The sequence below is a fragment of the Xenopus laevis genome, chromosome 7S (assembly GCF_017654675.1).
Source record: "Xenopus laevis strain J_2021 chromosome 7S, Xenopus_laevis_v10.1, whole genome shotgun sequence".
Lineage (NCBI taxonomy): Eukaryota > Metazoa > Chordata > Amphibia > Anura > Pipidae > Xenopus > Xenopus laevis.
In genome coordinates, this window is record NC_054384.1 from 16,877,610 (window position 1) to 16,897,704 (window position 20,095).

A 20,095-nucleotide genomic window follows, 5' to 3' on the forward strand; every position below is an offset into this window, starting at 1 on the left:
AAACTATGTGACAAAAATAACCTTTTTTTATTAGGAAGTCCTTTTCAAACTGGTTCATATTTATTTTTGTATCAAATTATTTTTATACTTGGCTACATTGGCATTGTCTTTCTATTATCTTATCTTAGTGGATCGTAGTCAAAAAACTGGTCAGTAGGGAGACACTCTTCCCCATGAGGGCAATTTGGATTTTAAAAGGATTAAATAAAAGGATAAAGGAAAAGAGGTTGTTCTTATTGGTGTGCTCAATAACAACATCAAGGAATGAAAACAAACCTACATTATCTCTTTCCATTGTGCATTTCTCTGCTGTCTGTCCATGGGATTCTGTGCCGGCCAATGCTAATGCCTCCAACTGAAACCTCCAATATCACAAGGTGAAATCACTAACCTGACAGACTCACTGGAGCCAGGACCAGGGGCATTTGTTACAAGTGAGAACATAAAATGCTTACGTTAATTAGCCCATTCTGATAGCTATTATCCATTTCTGGTTCTCCCTTTGATGTGGATCACACTTGAATATCCATCAAGCTATAAAAACAGAGGCTCAGCAGGCCATAGGCTTTCTGTACACACAACTCCAGCGGCTCCATCCAGAGCAGGCTTCCCTTCAGCATGGTTCAACAGGGATTCTCTATTGACCTCATTCTAGCAAGGAGTAAAGAGGAGGCAACAGATGGAAAGGACTCCATGAGCTCCAGGCCCCACATACCTTGTGCCCCACAACCACTGCCCCCAACCAAATATGCCAAGGAGATGCCAAGGAAGAAGGATGGACAAGATGTACAAGAACATACCACAAGCTTCCAGTGCTCCTTAGGGGAACAAGTGATCAATAGACCTTCTGCAAATCCTTCCTTAGCAGGTACATTGCATAAATAGATTCTTTCTTTCTTTCTTTCTTTCTTTCTTTCTTTCTTTCTTTCTTTCTTTCTTTCTTTCTTTCTTTCTTTCTTTCTTTCTTTCTTTCTTTCTTTCTTTCTTTCTTTCTTTCTTCATTGTTTAGAACTCTGTTTTATAGTGGCTTATAAAAACATAAATTTAGGGTTCTTTTAATATGAAGTTCTCTAAGTAACCATTGGGCTGCTGGCCATTGAAGGCAATGGAAATCACCTGTTTTCCACACCAGATTTTAGCATTTTGGGTTGGGGCAAAATTAATGTCATTTAAGGAAAGCTGTAATCCATAGCAACGATTAAGATGTTGGTAACAAGTAAATGCTAACTGCTGACTGGTTAATGTTACTGCTCCTGGGTAAACTTACTGCTTTTTTACATAACCCCCTAAGGCAGTAAATATTATGGAAGACGTTATTATTTGTAGAGAACACTCCTAATACTGCATATTTGCATTAAGGCACATATCCAGGAGATGCCATAGTCATAGTGCTTGCAATCCCCATAGTGGTATGTGGAGTTCAGGACCCCCTAGTTATAGAAGTGAATAACCGCAGGTTCAAACATTTTATCCCTGGCCACCCACAAAGTTACAAAATGCCTGGGTAAAAAAATTCTTCCTTGTGTCCCATTTTCTGTATGTTGTATTGCCGAAGCTTGAAAGGGAAAACATATCCTGGTTAGAAGTAGTGTTTCTCTTCCATTTATTTTCCAGCAAATGAATGGGTGCATCACTTCCACTGTAATCAGGACTTTCCCTCTAGGTGTAATTGTATTTCTAAATAACAATGGTTGTTGTCATGCATCCAATCGCTATACAAATGTATGGGGACACTTTTTGGCTTTCTGTCGGTTGCCTGTGGAGCCCAAAACAATCAGAATAATTCCTTGTGTCATTGCCCTAAGGGCAGAGACACACGTGGAGATTCGGGGAGAATAGTCACCTGGCGACAAATCGCCTCTTCTTCTGGCGAATGATCTCCCCGAACTGCCTTACTAGAATAGCTAGAATCTAAATCACCAGTGGGGTTGCACTTGGAGCGCTTCATTTTCCGAAGTCGCCCAAAGTTTCCTTGTGAGGCGACTTCAGAAAACGAAGCGCTCTGAGTGCCATCCTGCCGGCGATTTAGATTCTAGCCACCGGTAAGGCCGTTCGGGGAGATAAGTTGCCCGGAAGAAGAGGTGATTTGTGGCCGGGCTACGAATCTCCACCTGTGTCTCTGCCCTAAATATCCACAAATTTTCATGTGTGTCTCTGCCCTAAATCTCCCCAAATTTCCATGTGGGTCTCAGTCCTAAAACAGTTTCTCTAATCTTTATTAAGAGACTTCCAATTAAATGAATTGCTAAAGAATTGTCTCCTGTTTTTGCAGCTATGCACAGAAGCTCGGGGAGCTCGGATGAATTTTCTCCACCAGGCTCAGAAGACGACAGTACTGAGAGCTCAGGCAGGAGTTCACAGGAAAATGACACTGAACAAAGGGAGAAGAGCCCCAAATCTGATCTCCAGCGCCGGCTGAGAACGGCATTCACTCCCCAACAAATAAGCAAACTGGAACAGGCATTCAACAAGCAGAGATATCTGGGGGCACCTGAACGGAAGAAATTGGCAACATCTCTCCAGTTGTCTGAAATACAGGTTGGTATAACCAGGCTGAAGAAAATAAGGTTACAGAAAAGATTTTCTCATTCAGGGTGAGGGCAGACCTGGCGATTCGGGGAGATTTAGTCGCCTGGTGACTAATCGCCTCTTCTTTGGGGTTGACTAATCTCCCCGAACGGCTTCCCCCTGTCTTCCGCATGGTGGAATGCGAAATTGCCTGCGACATGGCACACGCGGCGCTTCGTTTTCCAAAGTTGCCTCACAAGGAGACTTCGGGCGACTTCGGTATACGAAGCGCCGTGTGTACCATGCTGCAGGCGTTTTTTCATTATAACAGGGGGAAGCCATTCGTGGAGATTAGTCGCCCCAAAGAAGAGGCGATTAGTTGCCAGGAATCGCCAGGAGTGCCCTTACCCTTAAGGTGTCCTAGTAATATATAATATATATATATATATATATATATATATATATATATATATATATATATATATATATATATATATATATATATATATATATATGATTATGGAGAAAGGGGTAAAGTTCAAAAACTAGGCACAAAGCCTGTTGCAGCCATAAGTACATTGCTATCTTACACCTTCACCCAACAGCATTGCGTTCAGCACCTTAAGATTTTTAATCCTGTAAAGAATGCAGAACACAATAATTGTCCCTGGATACAAGTGCTCTTTTTATTTCCACCAACTCACTTCGTAGCTGGTTATTTTTTTTTATAGAGCCTCTGCCCTACTTTAAAACAAACCTACTTGAGGCCCAGGAGTCGGAAGAAATCATATTACTTTTCATCTATTCCCTTGTACTAGGAACTTCAGCTCATTTATTTGTTTGACTGCTCCAACGTATTATACTGCTCCTTAGGGCAGTGGCTGATGGGAAGATTTATTGACCATGATAAAAATGCACAACTGCGGTTGACATATCTTTTGAAAATACGTCTCCATCGGAAATAACGGAAATAGCTGGCGCTTTTACCAACTCATCCCATTGTTTTTCCAAAGTTGCCCAAATTTGCCTCAGCTTTGCGATATGTTGGTTTTTTCCACAGGCATAAAAAAAGCATCTTCCAATGGAGATGCATTTTCGGGAGATATTTCAACATCAGCTGTCACTGTGCATACATAATCACGGCCGACAGGGGAGTACCAGTAAAGGAACCATTATGTTATGCTTTGCTAGATTTATTTCTTCATTTGAAATAGAGCTGCCCTAACACATTTCAACAACAACCCTTGAACATAATTACCTATTGTCACTTGATGAGAGGAATTCTAGATCCCCTGTAAGATGAACAGCCAACAGGTCAATCCACAACCCCAACATTCATTTCATAATTTGTATTTGTACATCAGCGTTTATCATCAATTTCTATGCCTTTCTAAATATATTTTTCTTTTGGTTTTTCATTAAGGTCAAAACCTGGTTCCAAAATCGACGGATGAAACTGAAGAGGCAGATACAAGACCAGCAGCACAGCTTGGTTCCTCCTCCCGTCTGTTACCCCCAGACCTTCCCTTATTACCCTGGTGGCTTTCCTGTCCCATTAAACAGTGGAAGCTTTTATCAGCCCCGGGCACTTCCATTCCAGGCCCCACAGCATTCATATATTCCCCAGCCACTCCACCACCATGTTAGAATGAGCTCCCACCAAGAACAATATCCCCCACTCTTTGGGGCTCAGTATATGTAACTCTAGGATATGGATCAGAATTGAGTTTTTACTATGATAATTATATTTTATAAATGTGTAAATAGTTGATAAATATTTATTATATTATTCCTCTTGTAAATATTTCAGCTGTACAGTAAATTAAAATTGTTTTCTGGTAACTATAGTTGTGACTGTCTAATGCCTGTAAGTATATATTTTTTGATAGCAAGCACAACCACAATTGTTTTGATGAAAGTTCAGAATGTAAAAATGTCTTCCTATAGTTTCAAATCCATTTTATTTGAAGGGTGAGCTCTTCTTGCAGTGGCTTCACATTTAATCTATCTATCGATCTATCTATCTATCTATCTATCTATCTATCTATCTATCTATCTATCTATCTATCTATCTATCTATCTATCTATCTATCTATCTAATCTATCTAGGTATCTATCATCTCTCTCTCTCTCTCTCTCTCTCTCTCTCGCTCTCTCTATATGCAGGACCTTTCTGGGCACCATAATACAGCGCCCTCCTAAGGTTGTAACTCATGGTATCACACTGCAGGGTGCTTGTCTCTCAAAACATTTATTATGAGCACAATGTCCACTAGACTATATATTTCTCTGGTCCATATCAGCTGCTCCACTATGCAAATTCCTTCTCTGGGGCAGTTTCACTAAATGGCGAAATGTCGCCAGTGACCGCTTCGCACACATCGCACCATTTCGCCAGGTGAAAATTCATTATCACTACGCTAATTCACTAAAATGCAAAGTTGCGTCCTGGGTGCCGAATGCTGGTGACTTTCAATACTTATCAGTGCGAGGCTTGCAAGGCAGATACGTGGGTGTATGGGAGAATACCCCAAAATTTCAGACACTTAAGTCCTTTATCAAGGGGATTGTAGTGCCTATAGCCCAAAGCACTTTTTATAGCAACATATTAATTATCAATTAAAAACAGGTGAGCAGGGAGTCAGTGCATAACAAGAAGTGACGTCACTTACACCTACGTCACTCTCCAAAAGACCCACCTGATTAGACAAGTATGTTTAATGCACCTTGATTGATCAGAAGTCAATGGACCATGAAGAATCACCAGGTGTTCCCCCATCATTGTGAGCAGTTGTGAGCTGTGACCTTCGGTTCTGTATTTATTCTGTAATCCTTGTTTTTAACTTGTTGCTAGACCTGTTTGGTATTCATTTGTAAGGACCCATAGGTTTACTAATGTCGCTATGGCTTTAAATCCCTACACCTTCTTAAATCCCTAGTTGCTGGGCAGATGCCCATGTATCTATTTTATCATTTACATATCCCAATTATTGGCCAAGAGACTTTATGACTACTTCTTGACACACTTTAATATAGTGCCTGGTTAGGGTGGATCTTCCTCTTTGGCTTCTGGTTGCTGACCCATCTGAGCCTAGGTACACCAAGGTCCAGTAAAGCCTTTTTGCCCTAGAGGGACCAGTACCTCTAGTGCTGAGTAGGGGAGCAGGGACCTCGTGAACGAGGCCAGCTAGAGACAGGATTAGATCTGTTATAGACTCTTTAGGAGAGTGAGACAGTGAGGGAAGATATAAAGAGGAGCTTTGTGCTCCATCAAGGAGGTGTAACAGGGAGTAGCTTCCATAGGCTATAAGATTGCCAACAGTGAAGGGATACAGCGGATAGGGTGTCAGGTTCAAAATGTTCTCCCTGATTACTCCACTGGGTGAGATCCGGATGACTTTTAAAGGTATTTCTGCCTGGAGGTGCTGTGCTAGTTGGACTACATCCACAGGGATCCACATTCAGCTGTCTCATCAACCTGTCCTAGCCTTGTGAATATCTATTCTGCCTATGCCTCTTTGGACTGTAAATAATCCTGTGGATCATTTGTCTTTGACAAATAAACTATTCCTGTTGTTTCACTGCAAGAACCTCCTAGAGTCCTTTTTTTTATCCTTTTTATGCACAGTGGCCTGTGGGAGTTGTAGTTGTATTACAACACAACTTCATTTCGTTCCACTTTGTGAAGGCCCTGCCTTAAGTGTTAGAGTCAAATGTAACCCATGCTCTAATGCCCTAGCTGAACATTAACCCCGTTGGTCTTAATAGCCCAAAATAGTATTACACATTATTGAAAAATGCTGCATAACCTGCTGGTACTATATGAATAAATAATGATGATTGTGATGATGATGATGATGATCACCATCATCTCAATGTAAACATGATAGTTCTGAAATAGAACAGATACTATTATTTTGTATTTAATTGCAAAGAAATGTACATAATTGACAACAAGGCATTAATCAAGTTCCAAAAAAAACTAACATGCTTTGTTTCATATGAAAGTGCCAGGGTGTGATGCCTTGCTTCGTCATAGGCTATTTCTGTTGGCTTTAAGGAATGCGGTGTAATATTTCCACCTAAAATTTCTAGTCTGTACTGTAAATAAGTTGTGGCCTTCAAACAATTCTGTGCTGCACTTTGAAGAATAACTAACAATGCTTTCAAAAATAGCAAATGGTACTCCAAGAACGTGTTAACGTGCGTATGGGTTGTGTCTCTGTCGAGTTGGAGCTCTCAGCATAGAATAAACAGGCATGGAAGAGCACAGATATAAATTGTAGAAGGCATGATTGGCTGGCGGACTCCAGGTGTAAGAGCAGGGTAAATACAACTGAAAGGTGGGACTGAGGTTGCCACTGGGGGAGGCACCAAAGCAGGGAGTTCCGGCTGTACGGAATATGCAGGTGCTGAAAGCTCTGGATAATTGTAGGAAGGCGTATAAAGGCTTGAAAAGAAAGCTTCAACCCTTGTATCTTGGCTTTGTCGCTTGAACTTCATCCTTCGGTTCTGAAACCAGGTTTTAATCTGGAAGTACAACATAAATAGGATTAATGCATACAATTTCATTTTTCAGCAGTAACCAATGAAGCAATACCCTCTTAAAACTTAAATTTCTGTTCCTCTTGCTCTCCACAATAAACACCCCAAGCTTAAATACAGAGACAATCAGGGCCGGCCTTAGGCCTATTGGACCAATTGGGCCCAATAGGGCCCCGCACCTCTGGGGGCCCTGCACAACAGGGCAGCAAAGATAATATTTCCCTCAGCACATGATGCTGCCTTTGAGTGTCCAGCCCATCCCCAACTCTGATAATCCAGCCTATCCCCCAACTCCATAGGTCTAGCCTGCCCGCAACTCTCATAGGCCCAGCTTTCCTCCAACCTTGATAGGCCCTGCCTGCCCCCAATCCATCCAAGCCTGCTCCCAAGCTGAATCGGCCCAGCCTGCCCCAAACTAATTGGCCCAATCCACTCTCCTATTTCTTCCCTCTCTCTCTTACCCTGTGTGCCCCTATTATGTGCCCCTATTTCATCCCTCTCACTCTCTTACCTTGTCTGCCCCTTTCCTTTCTATTTTGTGCCTGTATGCCCTTATTTACCTAAATACTTGGTGTGTCAGTAGCCAGCAACACTTTGTCTAGGGGCCCCGCCAACATGGTCCCAATTGGGCCCCACATTTGATAGGATCAGCCCTGGAGACAATCGAATTATCCAGCGAGAATCACCCCTACTGGCGCTGTATCCATCATCTTGAAATGCTTGTCAATATTACACTGTGATTGAACTTCAGAGGGTGAAAAATATTTAATACCATTGATAATATGAAACCAAGAAAAGGGAGTCATAAAAACTCTGTGAGCTTATTGCTTAAAGGAATACTATACCCCCAAAATGAATACTTAAGCAACAGTTTATATCAAATTGAATGACATATTAAAGAATCTTACCAAACTGGAATATATATTTACATAAATATTGCCCTTTTACAGCTCTTGCCTTGAACCACCATTTCGTGACTCTATCTGTGCTGCCTCAGAGATCACCTGACCAGAAATACTGCAACACTAACTGTAACAGGAAGAAGTGAGGAAGCAAAAGGCAGAACTCTGTCTGTTAATTGGCTCATGTGACCTTACATGTGGTTTGTATGTGTACACAGTGAATCTTATGATCTCAGGGGGCGGCCCTTATTTTTTAAAATGGCAATTTTCTATTTATGATTACCCAATGGCACATACTACTAAAAAAGTATATTATTATGATAATGGTTCATTTACATGAAGCAGGGTTTTACACATGAGCTGTTTTACTCAGTATCTTTTTATAGAGACCTACATTGTTTGGGGGGGTATAGTTTTCCTTTAAATATCTATGAACACGAGACAGCACGAGGGAAGGTTTTGTAAAGCAATGACAATATCCTTGTTGTGTCAGCTATTGTGTTTACACAAAATTTGAGACAATTCTGGCCAAACATCAAATCTTTTTGATTCACATGCGCGTGTAAATCACTAGGTTATAAACCCATGCATCATGAGGATGCCATTACAGGTATGGGATCCGTTATCCAGAATGCTTTGGACCTGGGGTTTTCCACAGATCTTTCCGTAATTTGGATCTATATACTAAGGTTACCATTCGTCCCCGTTTGCCGGGGATCTGCCCCGTTTCAGAGCTGCTGTCCCCGTGCAAATTGTCCCCGTTGGCCGTCCCCGTGTGGTAAAAAAGACCCCGTGAAATCCCTGGATCGCCAGGCATTCAGGCAGCCAGCTTTGCAGGTCCTTCTAGCAGAAGACTGCACTATGCAAATTGGCCAATCCGGAAGCACCACCACCGAGAAAGCTGTGACGAAGGACTGAGGCATGATTATTTTCACTTGCGTGTCTCCTGTGGTGTAATTCAATTCCTCTCTGCCCCCTCCTGCTGCACAGAACTGCTTTCAGCTACGGACGGAGGAAAGGAATGTGGCAAGACACAGCAGCAGCACTGCTCACAAAGCTGGCTGGCATTAGAGAATTCCACGTGAAGTGCAGGGATCAAAGTTATAATCTCTGTGTGAGTTTACTATGAATTCTGGTGGTAGTTATACATGAAATAATCTCTGTGCCAATTTACTATGAGTTCTGGGGTAGTTATACATGAAATAATCTCTGTGCCAATTTACTATGAGTTCTGGGGTAGTTATACATGAAATAATCTCTGTGCCAATTTACTATGAGTTCTGGGGTAGTTATACATGAAATAATCTCTGTGCCAATTTACTATGAGTTCTGGGGTAGTTATACATGAAATAATCTCTGTGCCAATTTACTATGAGTTCTGGGGTAGTTATACATGAAATAATCTCTGTGCCAAACTACTATGAGTTCTGGGGTAGTATACATGAAATAATCTCTGTGCCAATTACTATGAGTTCTGGGTAGTTATACATGAAATAATCTCTGTGCCAATTTACTATGAGTTCTGGGTAGTTATACATGAAATAATCTCTGTGCCAATTTACTATGAGTTCTGGGGTAGTTATACATGAAATAATCTCTGTGCCAATTTACTATGAGTTCTGGGGTAGTTATACATGAAATAATCTCTGTGCCAATTTACTATGAGTTCTGGGGTAGTTATACATGAAATAAATCTCTGTGCCAATTTACTATGAGTTCTGGGGTAGTTATACATGAAATAATCTCTGTGCCAATTTACTATGAGTTCTGGGGTAGTTATACATGAAATAATCTCTGTGCCAATTTACTATGAGTTCTGGGGTAGTTATACATGAAATAATCTCTGTGCCAATTTACTATGAGTTCTGGGGTAGTTATACATGAAATAATCTCTGTGCCAATTACTATGAGTTCTGGGGTAGTTATACATGAAATAATCTCTGTGCCAATTTACTATGAGTTCTGGGGGTAGTTATACATGAAATAATCTCTGTGCCAATTTACTATGAGTTCTGGGGTAGTTATACATGAAATAATCTCTGTGCCAATTTACTATGAGTTCTGGGGTAGTTATACATGAAATAATCTCTGTGCCAATTTACTATGAGTTCTGGGGTAGTTTATACATGAAATAATCTCTGTGCCAATTTACTATGAGTTCTGGGGTAGTTATACATGAAATAATCTCTGTGCCAAACTACTATGAGTTCTGGGGTAGTTATACATGAAATAATCTCTGTGCCAATTTACTATGAGTTCTGGGGTAGTTATACATGAATAATCTCTGTGCCAATTTACTATGAGTTCTGCGGTAGTTATACATGAAATAATCTCTGTGCCAATTTACTATGAGTTCTGGGTAGTTATACATGAAATAATCTCTGTGCCAATTTACTATGAGTTCTGGGGTAGTTATACATGAAATAATCTCTGTGCCAATTTACTATGAGTTCTGGGGGTAGTTATACATGAAATAATCTCTGTGCCAATTTACTACGAGTTCTGGGGTAGTTATACATGAAATAATCTCTGTGCCAATTTACTATGAGTTCTGGGGTAGTTATACATGAAATAATCTCTGTGCCAATTTACTATGAGTTCTGGGGTAGTTATACATGAAATAATCTCTGTGCCAATTTACTATGAGTTCTGGGGTAGTTATACATGAAATAATCTCTGTGCCAAACTACTATGAGTTCTGGGGTAGTTATACATGAAATAATCTCTGTGCCAATTTACTATGAGTTCTGGGGTAGTTATACATGAAATAATCTCTGTGCCAATTTACTATGAGTTCTGGGGTAGTTATACATGAAATAATCTCTGTGCCAATTTACTATGAGTTCTGGGGTAGTTATACATGAAATAATCTCTGTGCCAAACTACTATGAGTTCTGGGGTAGTTATACACAGAATTGCCACTGCGTTCATTTATATATTGACATACGGTGTATTTGTAAGATGGGCGTGGTTAGCGGGGGCGTGTCTTGCACAGTGGGCATGGTCTAAAAAAATTGCCGCCGTGCACTACGTGCGCCGCCATTTTCCGCTATGTCCCCAGATTTCACTCTGAAAATCTGGTCACCTTACTATATACCTTAAGTCTACTAGAAAATCATGCAAACATTAAATAAATCCTGGTTTTGCCACTAAAAAGGATGTTTTTATCTTCGTTTGGATCAAGTACAAGCTACTGTTTTATTATTACAAAAAAAAAACATTTTTAATATTTGGATTATTTGGATAAAATGGAGTCTATGTGGGAGACGGTCTTCCCGTAATTCTGAGCTTTCTGGATAACGGGTTTCCGGATAACGGATCCCATACCTGCCCTAAGGTTATGAATAAAGCTGGAGAACCATTCAGTACTGGGCTTTTTTGATAAAATAACAAAGCAGAACAACATTTGGTCTCACCTGGCGCTCTGAGAGTTTCAGCACCTTGGACAGCTGCCTTCTCTCATTGGATCCAATGTATCGGTTCTCTCTGAAGCTTCTTTCAAGTTCCTCCAGCTGCTCAGGGGCGAATTTGGTGCGGCCTTTGGAAACATGTTCTTCATCAGATAAAGATGACGATTCCTTTCTGCTGTCAGTGATGTTTGTGGCCCGGTCAACCTGGTCAGTGGGCTGCACTTCCTTGAAGACCTTTTGGGGTATCTCAGACTCTGTACAACAAAAACAAACACATTAAATAAATACATAAATGGCTTGCAGTATATTTCAATGTGAATCCAGTTTCCAAGACATTGATCCAGGTTCTGGAGGTCTTTAGTGCCTTCAGTTTCAAAAGAGCTTTTTGTATTTCATTTACATTAAATATGATGTCAGTCTTAACCAAGTGGTATAATCGTTCCACTGCATCATATACATATGGGTATTTATTGAACATCAGTGGTATAGGGTTATAAAAGTATAACATATAAAAAATGTAATGTTATATAGTGAATAAAGTACCCCCAATTGTAAAATATAAGGATAAGTTCCATGACCATATAAAAGCACAAGGCCGAAGGCGCAAGTTTTAGTGCGTCATGTGACAAAAATGACATCACTAAGTTCCGTGTATAACTGATGACATCACTAAGAACCGTTTATAATTTACATACAGGATAAGTATAAAGGTATAAGTACCTTGCAATGATGTCTGTGATTTTATTTGAACAGCAACAGATATTCTTCCATGTTCATTAAGAACATTCCTTAAGCCACAATTTTCCTTTTTATTTGAGTTTGCTGAAGACGTTGTGGACCTTAAGTTCCCAGGCCTTGATGATAATGTGGTCCTGCATTACTTGTTAAAATCTGGATCTCCAAGGTTATATCCTGACAGGTCCATGTTGATATTAAGTGGTTTCCGCTGACTGCTCTTTGAAAGCCATTCTACTAAATAGGGTGTCTTTTCCATAGTAAGTCAACGTTGGGCTTTCCTCTTTCCCAGATTACTGAAACTGAAATTCTCTGTATTGTCCACACATATTTAAACCCCCCTCCCCAGAATCAGGGATTGGTGTAATTAGTCAACAAAAAATGCCTGAAACAATGGAACTAACTGGGCGTTACACTAATCTGCATTGTCAAAGGGCTGTCATATCTGACTAATCCCTCAATGCAGTAACTGCACCAAGTAACTAGCAGGAATATTTCAGCCTAAAGGTGGCCATAGACTCACAGATAATATTGTACGAAACTAATTTCCGTACGATATTGGGAGCGTGTATGGTGGGAAATGAGCCGACTGATATCGGTCGAAGACTTGGATATCGGTTGGCTCGTCGGTCGGGCTGGAAGAAAAATTTTGATTGGGTGCCTTCAAAGGCACCCGATCAAAATTTTTCTTTCAGCCCGACCGACGACCATTGTCCATTCTGCTGAATCGTCACATACAGGTAGAATTCTATTGTTTCTCTCTGTATAGCTGACGATTCAGCTCTACACGAGTGTATTGAAATGAACAATCTTTCTTAGATCATTTCCAAGAAAGATCGTAATTGTTATGTCTATGGCCACCTTAAAGGGGTTGTTCACCTTTGTAACACATTGACAAATCTAACAGTTCACATAAATAGAACAAACTTTTCCATAGAAATAGTTAACAGAAAAAGTACAGTTCAAGAGATATTCACCTCAAAAGTGTCCCTGTACTAATCCTTCAGTTCTTCACAGACCCTGTGCTGGGAGGGGGTCACTGACCCCCAAAAACACTACAGTGTTCACTTCCTCTTCCTTATATGACATCACACATTGTACTGGCAGCGAACTTAACTCCTATTGGCTATGTCTGCTGTCAATCTGCCACTGCTTCCTGTGCTGGGGATTTTGAGCAGCATTCAGGTACTGAAGAGAAACTGTTACAAGTTTGTGAGAGGGAGGGGAAGTGTGGGCTGTTTGCTGTGTGCTGCAGAGACTTCAACTGTGCAGATGGGGGGGGGGGGGTCGAGGTGCTTGGGACCTGGAGTTTTATGGATAATGGATCTTTCCATAATTTGGATCTTCATACCTTAAGTCTACTAGAAAATCATGTAAACATGAAATAAAGCCAATAGGCTGCTTTTGCTTCCAATAACGATTCATTATATCTTAGTTGGGATCAAGTACAAGCGACTGTTTTATTATTACACAGAAAAAAGAAATAATTTTTATAAATTTGAATTATTGAGTCTTTGGGAGACGACACTTGTTCTTTCCAGAAATATATTATTTTGGGGGGGGGTCCATGTATTATTTTGTGTATTTACCTAATAAAAAATCATTATTCGGCAGCTGACGTGACTTCCGGGACTATTTGTATGAGCTTGAGGCTTTCCAAATGAGTTGAATTTTTTGTGCATAAAGTAAAATATTTTTCTGGTATGGATCCCCATATCATGAAAAATATAACTTTTTAATTTTTTTCTATTTAGAGCTCTAAATCTTGTTCCAGAAGTGGAACACTTAAACACTTAAAAAAGGTATCGTTTTCCTCCCCCCCCCCCGGGAGAGCGCACAAAATGTTCAAAAAACCTACCTGCCCTCATCACTGCTCTGCCTGTCACTTAGGGCTGCCACCGTACCCTTTTAAAACCAAACACATATGAAATCCACAGCCTGCATGGCTAATTAGCAATTCATTTAGATGCATGATACATGGCTGCACAGAAATCAGTTCAGTCTGCAGCATCTAAATGAGTTGATAATTAGCCATGCAGCCTGTGGATTTCATATGTGTTTGGTATTAAAAGGGTGAGGTGGCAGCCCTACTGTCCCTGCTAGATGTGTAAGTGACACATACGTTTCTAAGCAAGTCAGTGCTGGTTTTGTTGCAATTTTGTAAATAACTGACATTATGCTTAATGCCAAAGGTATTAAAAGATAAAAATATGAAAAGCCAGTATTTATTCCCAGAAAAGGTTGCACCCCTTTAGCACTCCATTCAGTTTTAGTCTAGGTAGAAGGAGAGTGCCAGAATTGGGAGAACAATGTTGCTCCTTCCTTTTCTGTAGTATTTGTCTGCATGGCTGTGTGATTGTTTGTTACAAGGCAGGTTTGTTTATATGCTGCGTCTGTTAACCTCTGCCATTACAATTGAGTAATCAACCAATGACCATTCAAATTATGTGACCGGTTACAGTTCACAAGCACCCAATAAATTACTAGGAGGAGGGCAGTATCAACATCCAATAGGAAACAAGTAAGGGCAAAGCCTGGACATGATGATGTCATCATATAGGAAGTTCTTGGTGTGTCAGGTTCAAAATAGGCCACTCCCATCACTTCAGAAAACTGGTCAGAGAGACAGGAGAAGGACTGAGTTAATGGGTATAAAAATTAGCTTTTACAATGGCATTTTTTCTTTTCGTTATGGAAAATGGTTTTTCTAACACATTGAGAACATTGTTACTGGTTTCATAAGATTTGTACATTGAAGGTGAACAACCCCTTTAAGGGCAGTGACACACGGGCAGTTTCAGGGAGATTAGTCGGCGATAAATCTCCTCTTCTTCGGGGTGACTAATCTCCCAGAACTGCCTTCCCCTGCCTCCCCGCTGGCTAGAATGAACATCGGCATCCTTTTTCCGAAGTCTCTCAAAGTTGCCTCACGAGGAAACTTCGAACGACTTCGGAAAACAAAGCGATCTGAGTGCAATTAAATTCATGTTTAGGGTAGAAACACATGGGCAGATTCAGGAAGATTAGTCTCTTCTTCTTCATGGCAACTCCCCGAACTGCCCAGAATGAAAATCGCTGGCGGGAAGCAGGGGAAGTCAGTTCGAGGAGATTAGTCGCCGTATAGAAGAGGAGATTTGTCGCCGGGGAACTTATCTTCCCGAATCTGCCCATGTGTTCCTGCCCTAAACATGAATTTAATTAGACCCAAGGTAGATTGGTTTGTTCTATGACTGGTTTTGGCTCATTCTTAGAATTAAAGACATTGTTTATGGACTTTAATTCATAGATCATGAGGCCGCCAAGCAATGAAAGAGAAACAGACTATTATCATATCAGTTTTAGAAAGTTATAAAGCAGATACTGATATGCAACTTATTATCCAGAACCTGGCGTTTTCTGGATAACAGAATTTTTTAATTTGGATCTCCATACATTATGGGGGTTATTTACTAAACTCCAAATGTAAAACTCCCGAAAAATTATGATTTTTTTTAGTATAAAATCTGACTTTTAAAAAATCACGAATTTTTCGAAATTTATTTTACCCCGAGGATGGAAAAGTCTGAATCAGAAAATCTGGCATCTCAGAGGTTGCATATAAGTCAATTGGAGAAATCCCAATTATTTTTTGATGTGCGCTGGTTTTCGCGCAATACTCCAAAGATTTCAGAGTTTTCAGGAAAATAAGCATAAGAAATCTGAGTTTTCGGGGATAAAATCCGAAAAAATAGTGAAAATCTGATTTTTTCCCGCAAAGCAAATTCTCGGGAAAATGTAATAAAAAACCCGAGCAGGTTTGTAGCAGAAAATGTTGAGATAAAATCGGACTTTGATAAATAACCCCCTTAGTTTAGTTAAATTTAATCTAAACATTATAGGGCCGATTCACTAAGGGTCGAATATCAAGGGTTAATTAACCCTCGATATTCGACTAGGAATTAAAATCCTTCGACTTCGAATATCGAAGTCGAAGGATTTAGTACAGATAGTTCGAATCGAACGATAAAATCCTTTGAATCGAACGATTCCAAGGATTTTAATCCAACGATCGAGGGAATATCCTTCGATCAAAAAAAGTTAGGCAAGCCTATAGGGGCCTTCCACCATAGGCTAACATTGACTTCGGTAGCTTTTAGATGGCGAACTAGGGGGTCGAAGTATTTTTTAAAGAGACAGTACTTCGATTATCAAATGGTCGAATAGTCGAACGATTTTTACTACGAATCCTTCGATTCGAAGTCGTAGTCGTAGTCGAAGGTCGAAGTAGCCCATTCGATGGTCGAAGTAGCCCAAAAAAACCTTCGAAATTCAAAGTTTTTTTACTTCGAATCCTTCACTCGAAGTTAGTGAATCGGCCCTTAAATAATAGGACAGGATTGTTTTGCCCCCAATAAGGATTAACTGTATCTTAGTTGGGATCAAGTACAAGGCACTTTTTGTTATTACAGAGAAAAAGAACAGCAATTTTAAAAAAAACTCAATTATTTGATTAAAATTGAGTCTATGGAAGGGATGCGACAATTGCTTCCGTAATGCAATATCGCGTGAAACACAAAGTCACGGGAAACATGTTATGAATGGAACGGCTTTATCTTTTGCCTTTATTTCTTCTATGGGACGGAATGCTAAGCTGTTTTATTAAGGAAGTGAAAAATGTAGGAAATGGGAGAATTGTGTGTAAAGCATGTTTTATTCATTTCAAAGTCGAAGGCCCTGATGTTTTTATGAAGTATGTGAAAAGCTGGTTGCAAATGTAGGAGCAGGAGGAGACGGCGATGTCTGAGGTTGGATCATTTGTATTAGATGAATAGGTCCTTAATGGTTTCCTTGACAAGTTCATCAGCATTGGAAGGATCTGCATTGTACGTCTCCTCCCATAACCAGCACATCGTATAATATAGTAAGAGGCAGTCTACTACATCACAATTGTAAAGGATTTGCACCTCTTCATTTTCTTCTGATCGCTTCCATTTGCCTTTCCAACATGATTGTGAAGATTCTTCTCATTCATCCAGGTCATGGGATATCTATAGAAATAAGTCAAATCAACTGGACTTGCTGGGTTTTCCTTGAAGACGTTTCACCAGTCATCCGATTGGCTTCCTCAATTCAGAATGGTCATTCATCAAGGGACATATTTATCAAGGGTCGAATTTCGAATTTGAAAATCTTCGAAATTCGAACTCAAAAAGACCAACCGAAATTGAGTCAAAGTTTTTTTTGGCCGTATAGGTCCGTTTTCGATCGAATAGGTCCGTATTTGGCTGAAATCGAATCGCACACATCGAATTAATAGCGCATTCGATCGAATTCAATTCATGATTCATTTCGATATTCAAATTTTTTTAATTTTTTGCAAAATCTTTTTTAACCTTTTTTTAATTTTTTTGTCAAATTTTTTTTTAAAGAGACAGTACTTCGACAATCGAATGGTCGAATAGTCAAACAATTTTTAGTTCGAATTGTTCGATTCGAAGCCATAGTCGAAGGTCGAAGTAGCCCATTCGATGGTCCAAGTAGCCCAAAAAAAACTTCGAAATTCAAAGTTTTTTACCTTCGAATCCTTCACTCGAAGTTAGTGAATCGGCCCCTAAATAAACCCAATATGCTGGTTTTGCCTCCAATAAGGAATAATTATATTTTAGTTGGGATCAAGTACAAGCTACTGTTTTATTATTACACAGAAAAAGGAAATTGTTTTTAAAAATTTGGATTATTTGGATACAATTATTTATATATAACATCAGGAAATTCAGGGCAATGATTATAGGTATTGAATCTGTTAATCTGTGAAACCCATTATCCAGAAAACTCCAAATTACAGGAATGCCATCTCCTATAGACTCAATTTAATCCAAAAAAATCTAATTTCTTAAAAAATTATTTTGTTCTCTGTAATAATAAAACAGAATTTTGGACAGGTAAGGGACCTGTTATCCAGATGCGCAGGACCTGGAGTCTTCTGGATAATGGATCTTTCTGTAATTTAGAACCTTCATAGCTTAAGTCTACTAGAAAACCATATAAACATTAAATAAACCCAATAGGCTGGTTTTGCTTCCAATAAGGATTAATTATATCTTAGTTGGGATCAAGTACAAGCTACTGTTTTATTATTACACAGAAAAAGGAAATAATTTGTAAAAATTTGGATAATTTGGATAAAGTTTATGGAAGTTTATGGAGTTTATGGAAGATGGACTTTCTGTAATTCAGAGCTTTTTGGATAATGGATCTCTGGATAAGGGATTCCATGCCTGTACAGTTGAATGGATACACTGACTATAAATAATACACATCTCAGTATGACAGTAACATGTAGTGATACTTTTAGGTGACTGTAAGGGGCCCATTTACTTAGTTCGAGTGAAGGAATAGAATAAAAAAAACGTCGAATTTCGAATGTTTTTTTTGGCTACTTTGACCATCGAATTGGCTACTTCGACCTTCGACTCGAACGATTCGAACTAAAAATCATAGGCTTTCTAAATATTTTTTGGATTAAAATCCTTTGAATCGATTCGAAGGATTTAATTATTCGATCAAAGATTTTTCGTTCAATCGAACTATTCGCGGTAAATCCTTAGACTTCGATATTCGAATTTGAAGGATTTCCATTCGGCAGTCGAATATCGAGGGTTAACTAACCCTCGATATTCGACCATAAGTGAATTTGCCCCTAGGTGTCATTGGAACCAGAGGGGCGTGGCTGAGGGATTTAAAGGGCAGTTAATAAAATAATGGGAGAGGAGCCCCTATTCAATAAGGAGGTGTCATTTGTGGGAAAGACAAACAAATGGAGAAAGGCTGGAACAGGAGTGAGTCGACATATATAATGCAGCCCATTCATACAGAAACACCCCATTCTATTCACACTTTACCCCAGTTACTGGTACAATGCAGCAGCAGTTATACATAACAATAGGAACATGTTACTAACACATACAATGGTTTACAGAAAACAAGATAATCCCTCCAATGGAGTCATGCAGATATTATGGAAACATATATACATATAGCATCAGGCTATTCAGGGCAATGATGTGTATTACAGGTATTGAATCTGTTATCCAGAAACCCATTATCCAGAAAACTCCAATTTACAGGAAGGCCATCTCATATAGACTCAACTTAATCCAAAAAAAATAAATCAATTTTTTTTAAATAAAAAAAAAAATTTGTTTTTCTCTGTAATATTAAAACAGAACTTTGTACAGGTATGGGACCTTTTATCCAGAATGTTCGGAACCTGCAGTCTTCCGGATAACGGATTTTTTTTCGTAACTTGGATCTTCATACCTTGGGGTATATTTATCAAAGAGTGAAGTTAGAGATCCCCACAGTCCTCTAGAGTGAAATTCTGCCACTCTCCATTCATTTCTATGAGATTTCAAAAGGACTTTCACTTTCATCCATTGATAAACTCTTTTAAAAATCCCATATAAATGAATGGAGAGTGATGGAATTTCACTTGAATGGACTGCAGTCATCTTTAACTCTTTGATAAATATACCCATAGGGGCAGATTTATCAAGGGCCGAAGTGAAAATTTCAATTTTTAAATTTGAATTTTGAGGTAATTTTAGGCGCAGATTTACTAAACTCGAGTGAAGAATTCGACTGAAAAAAAAATTTGAATTTCGAAGTATTGTTTTGGGTACTATTGGTCAAATTTGATCGAATTAGATCGAATTGAATGATACAAACAATTTGAAGTAAACATCGTTCGACCATTCGATAGTCGAAGTACTGTTTCTTTAAAAAATACTTCGACTTCATATTTCGCCACTTTAAACCTACCGAGCTGCAATGTTAGCCTATGGGGACCTTCCCCAGCACTTTTCTAACCTTTTTTTGATCTAATAAAAATCCTTCGATCGATCGCTTAAAATCGTTTGAATCGTTCAATTCGAAGGATTTTATTGTTCGAACGAATGATTTTTATTCGATTGTTCGATCAAAGCATTTGCGCTAAATCCTTCGAATTCGAATATC

At 39.3% G+C, this 20,095-nt stretch overlaps 2 protein-coding genes across 2 annotated transcripts; one reads left to right on the forward strand and one right to left on the reverse strand.

The window, feature by feature from the left end:
- Positions 1–599: 599 nt before the first annotated feature.
- Positions 600–4,350, forward strand: ventx1.2.S (VENT homeobox 1, gene 2 S homeolog). Its single transcript, NM_001097921.1, is given in 3 exon segments — positions 600–868; positions 2,273–2,538; positions 3,932–4,350. Coding segments are annotated over 3 exon segments (795 nt in total). The 5' UTR covers positions 600–618; the 3' UTR covers positions 4,211–4,350.
- A 1,617-nt stretch (positions 4,351–5,967) lies between these two features.
- Positions 5,968–12,637, reverse strand: LOC108697184 (homeobox protein vex1-like). The gene is given in 4 exon segments (XM_018227106.2): positions 5,968–6,789; positions 6,792–7,038; positions 11,372–11,619; positions 12,086–12,637. Coding segments are annotated over 4 exon segments (852 nt in total). The 5' UTR covers positions 12,360–12,637; the 3' UTR covers positions 5,968–6,706.
- Between the last annotated feature and the right edge of the window lie 7,458 nt (positions 12,638–20,095).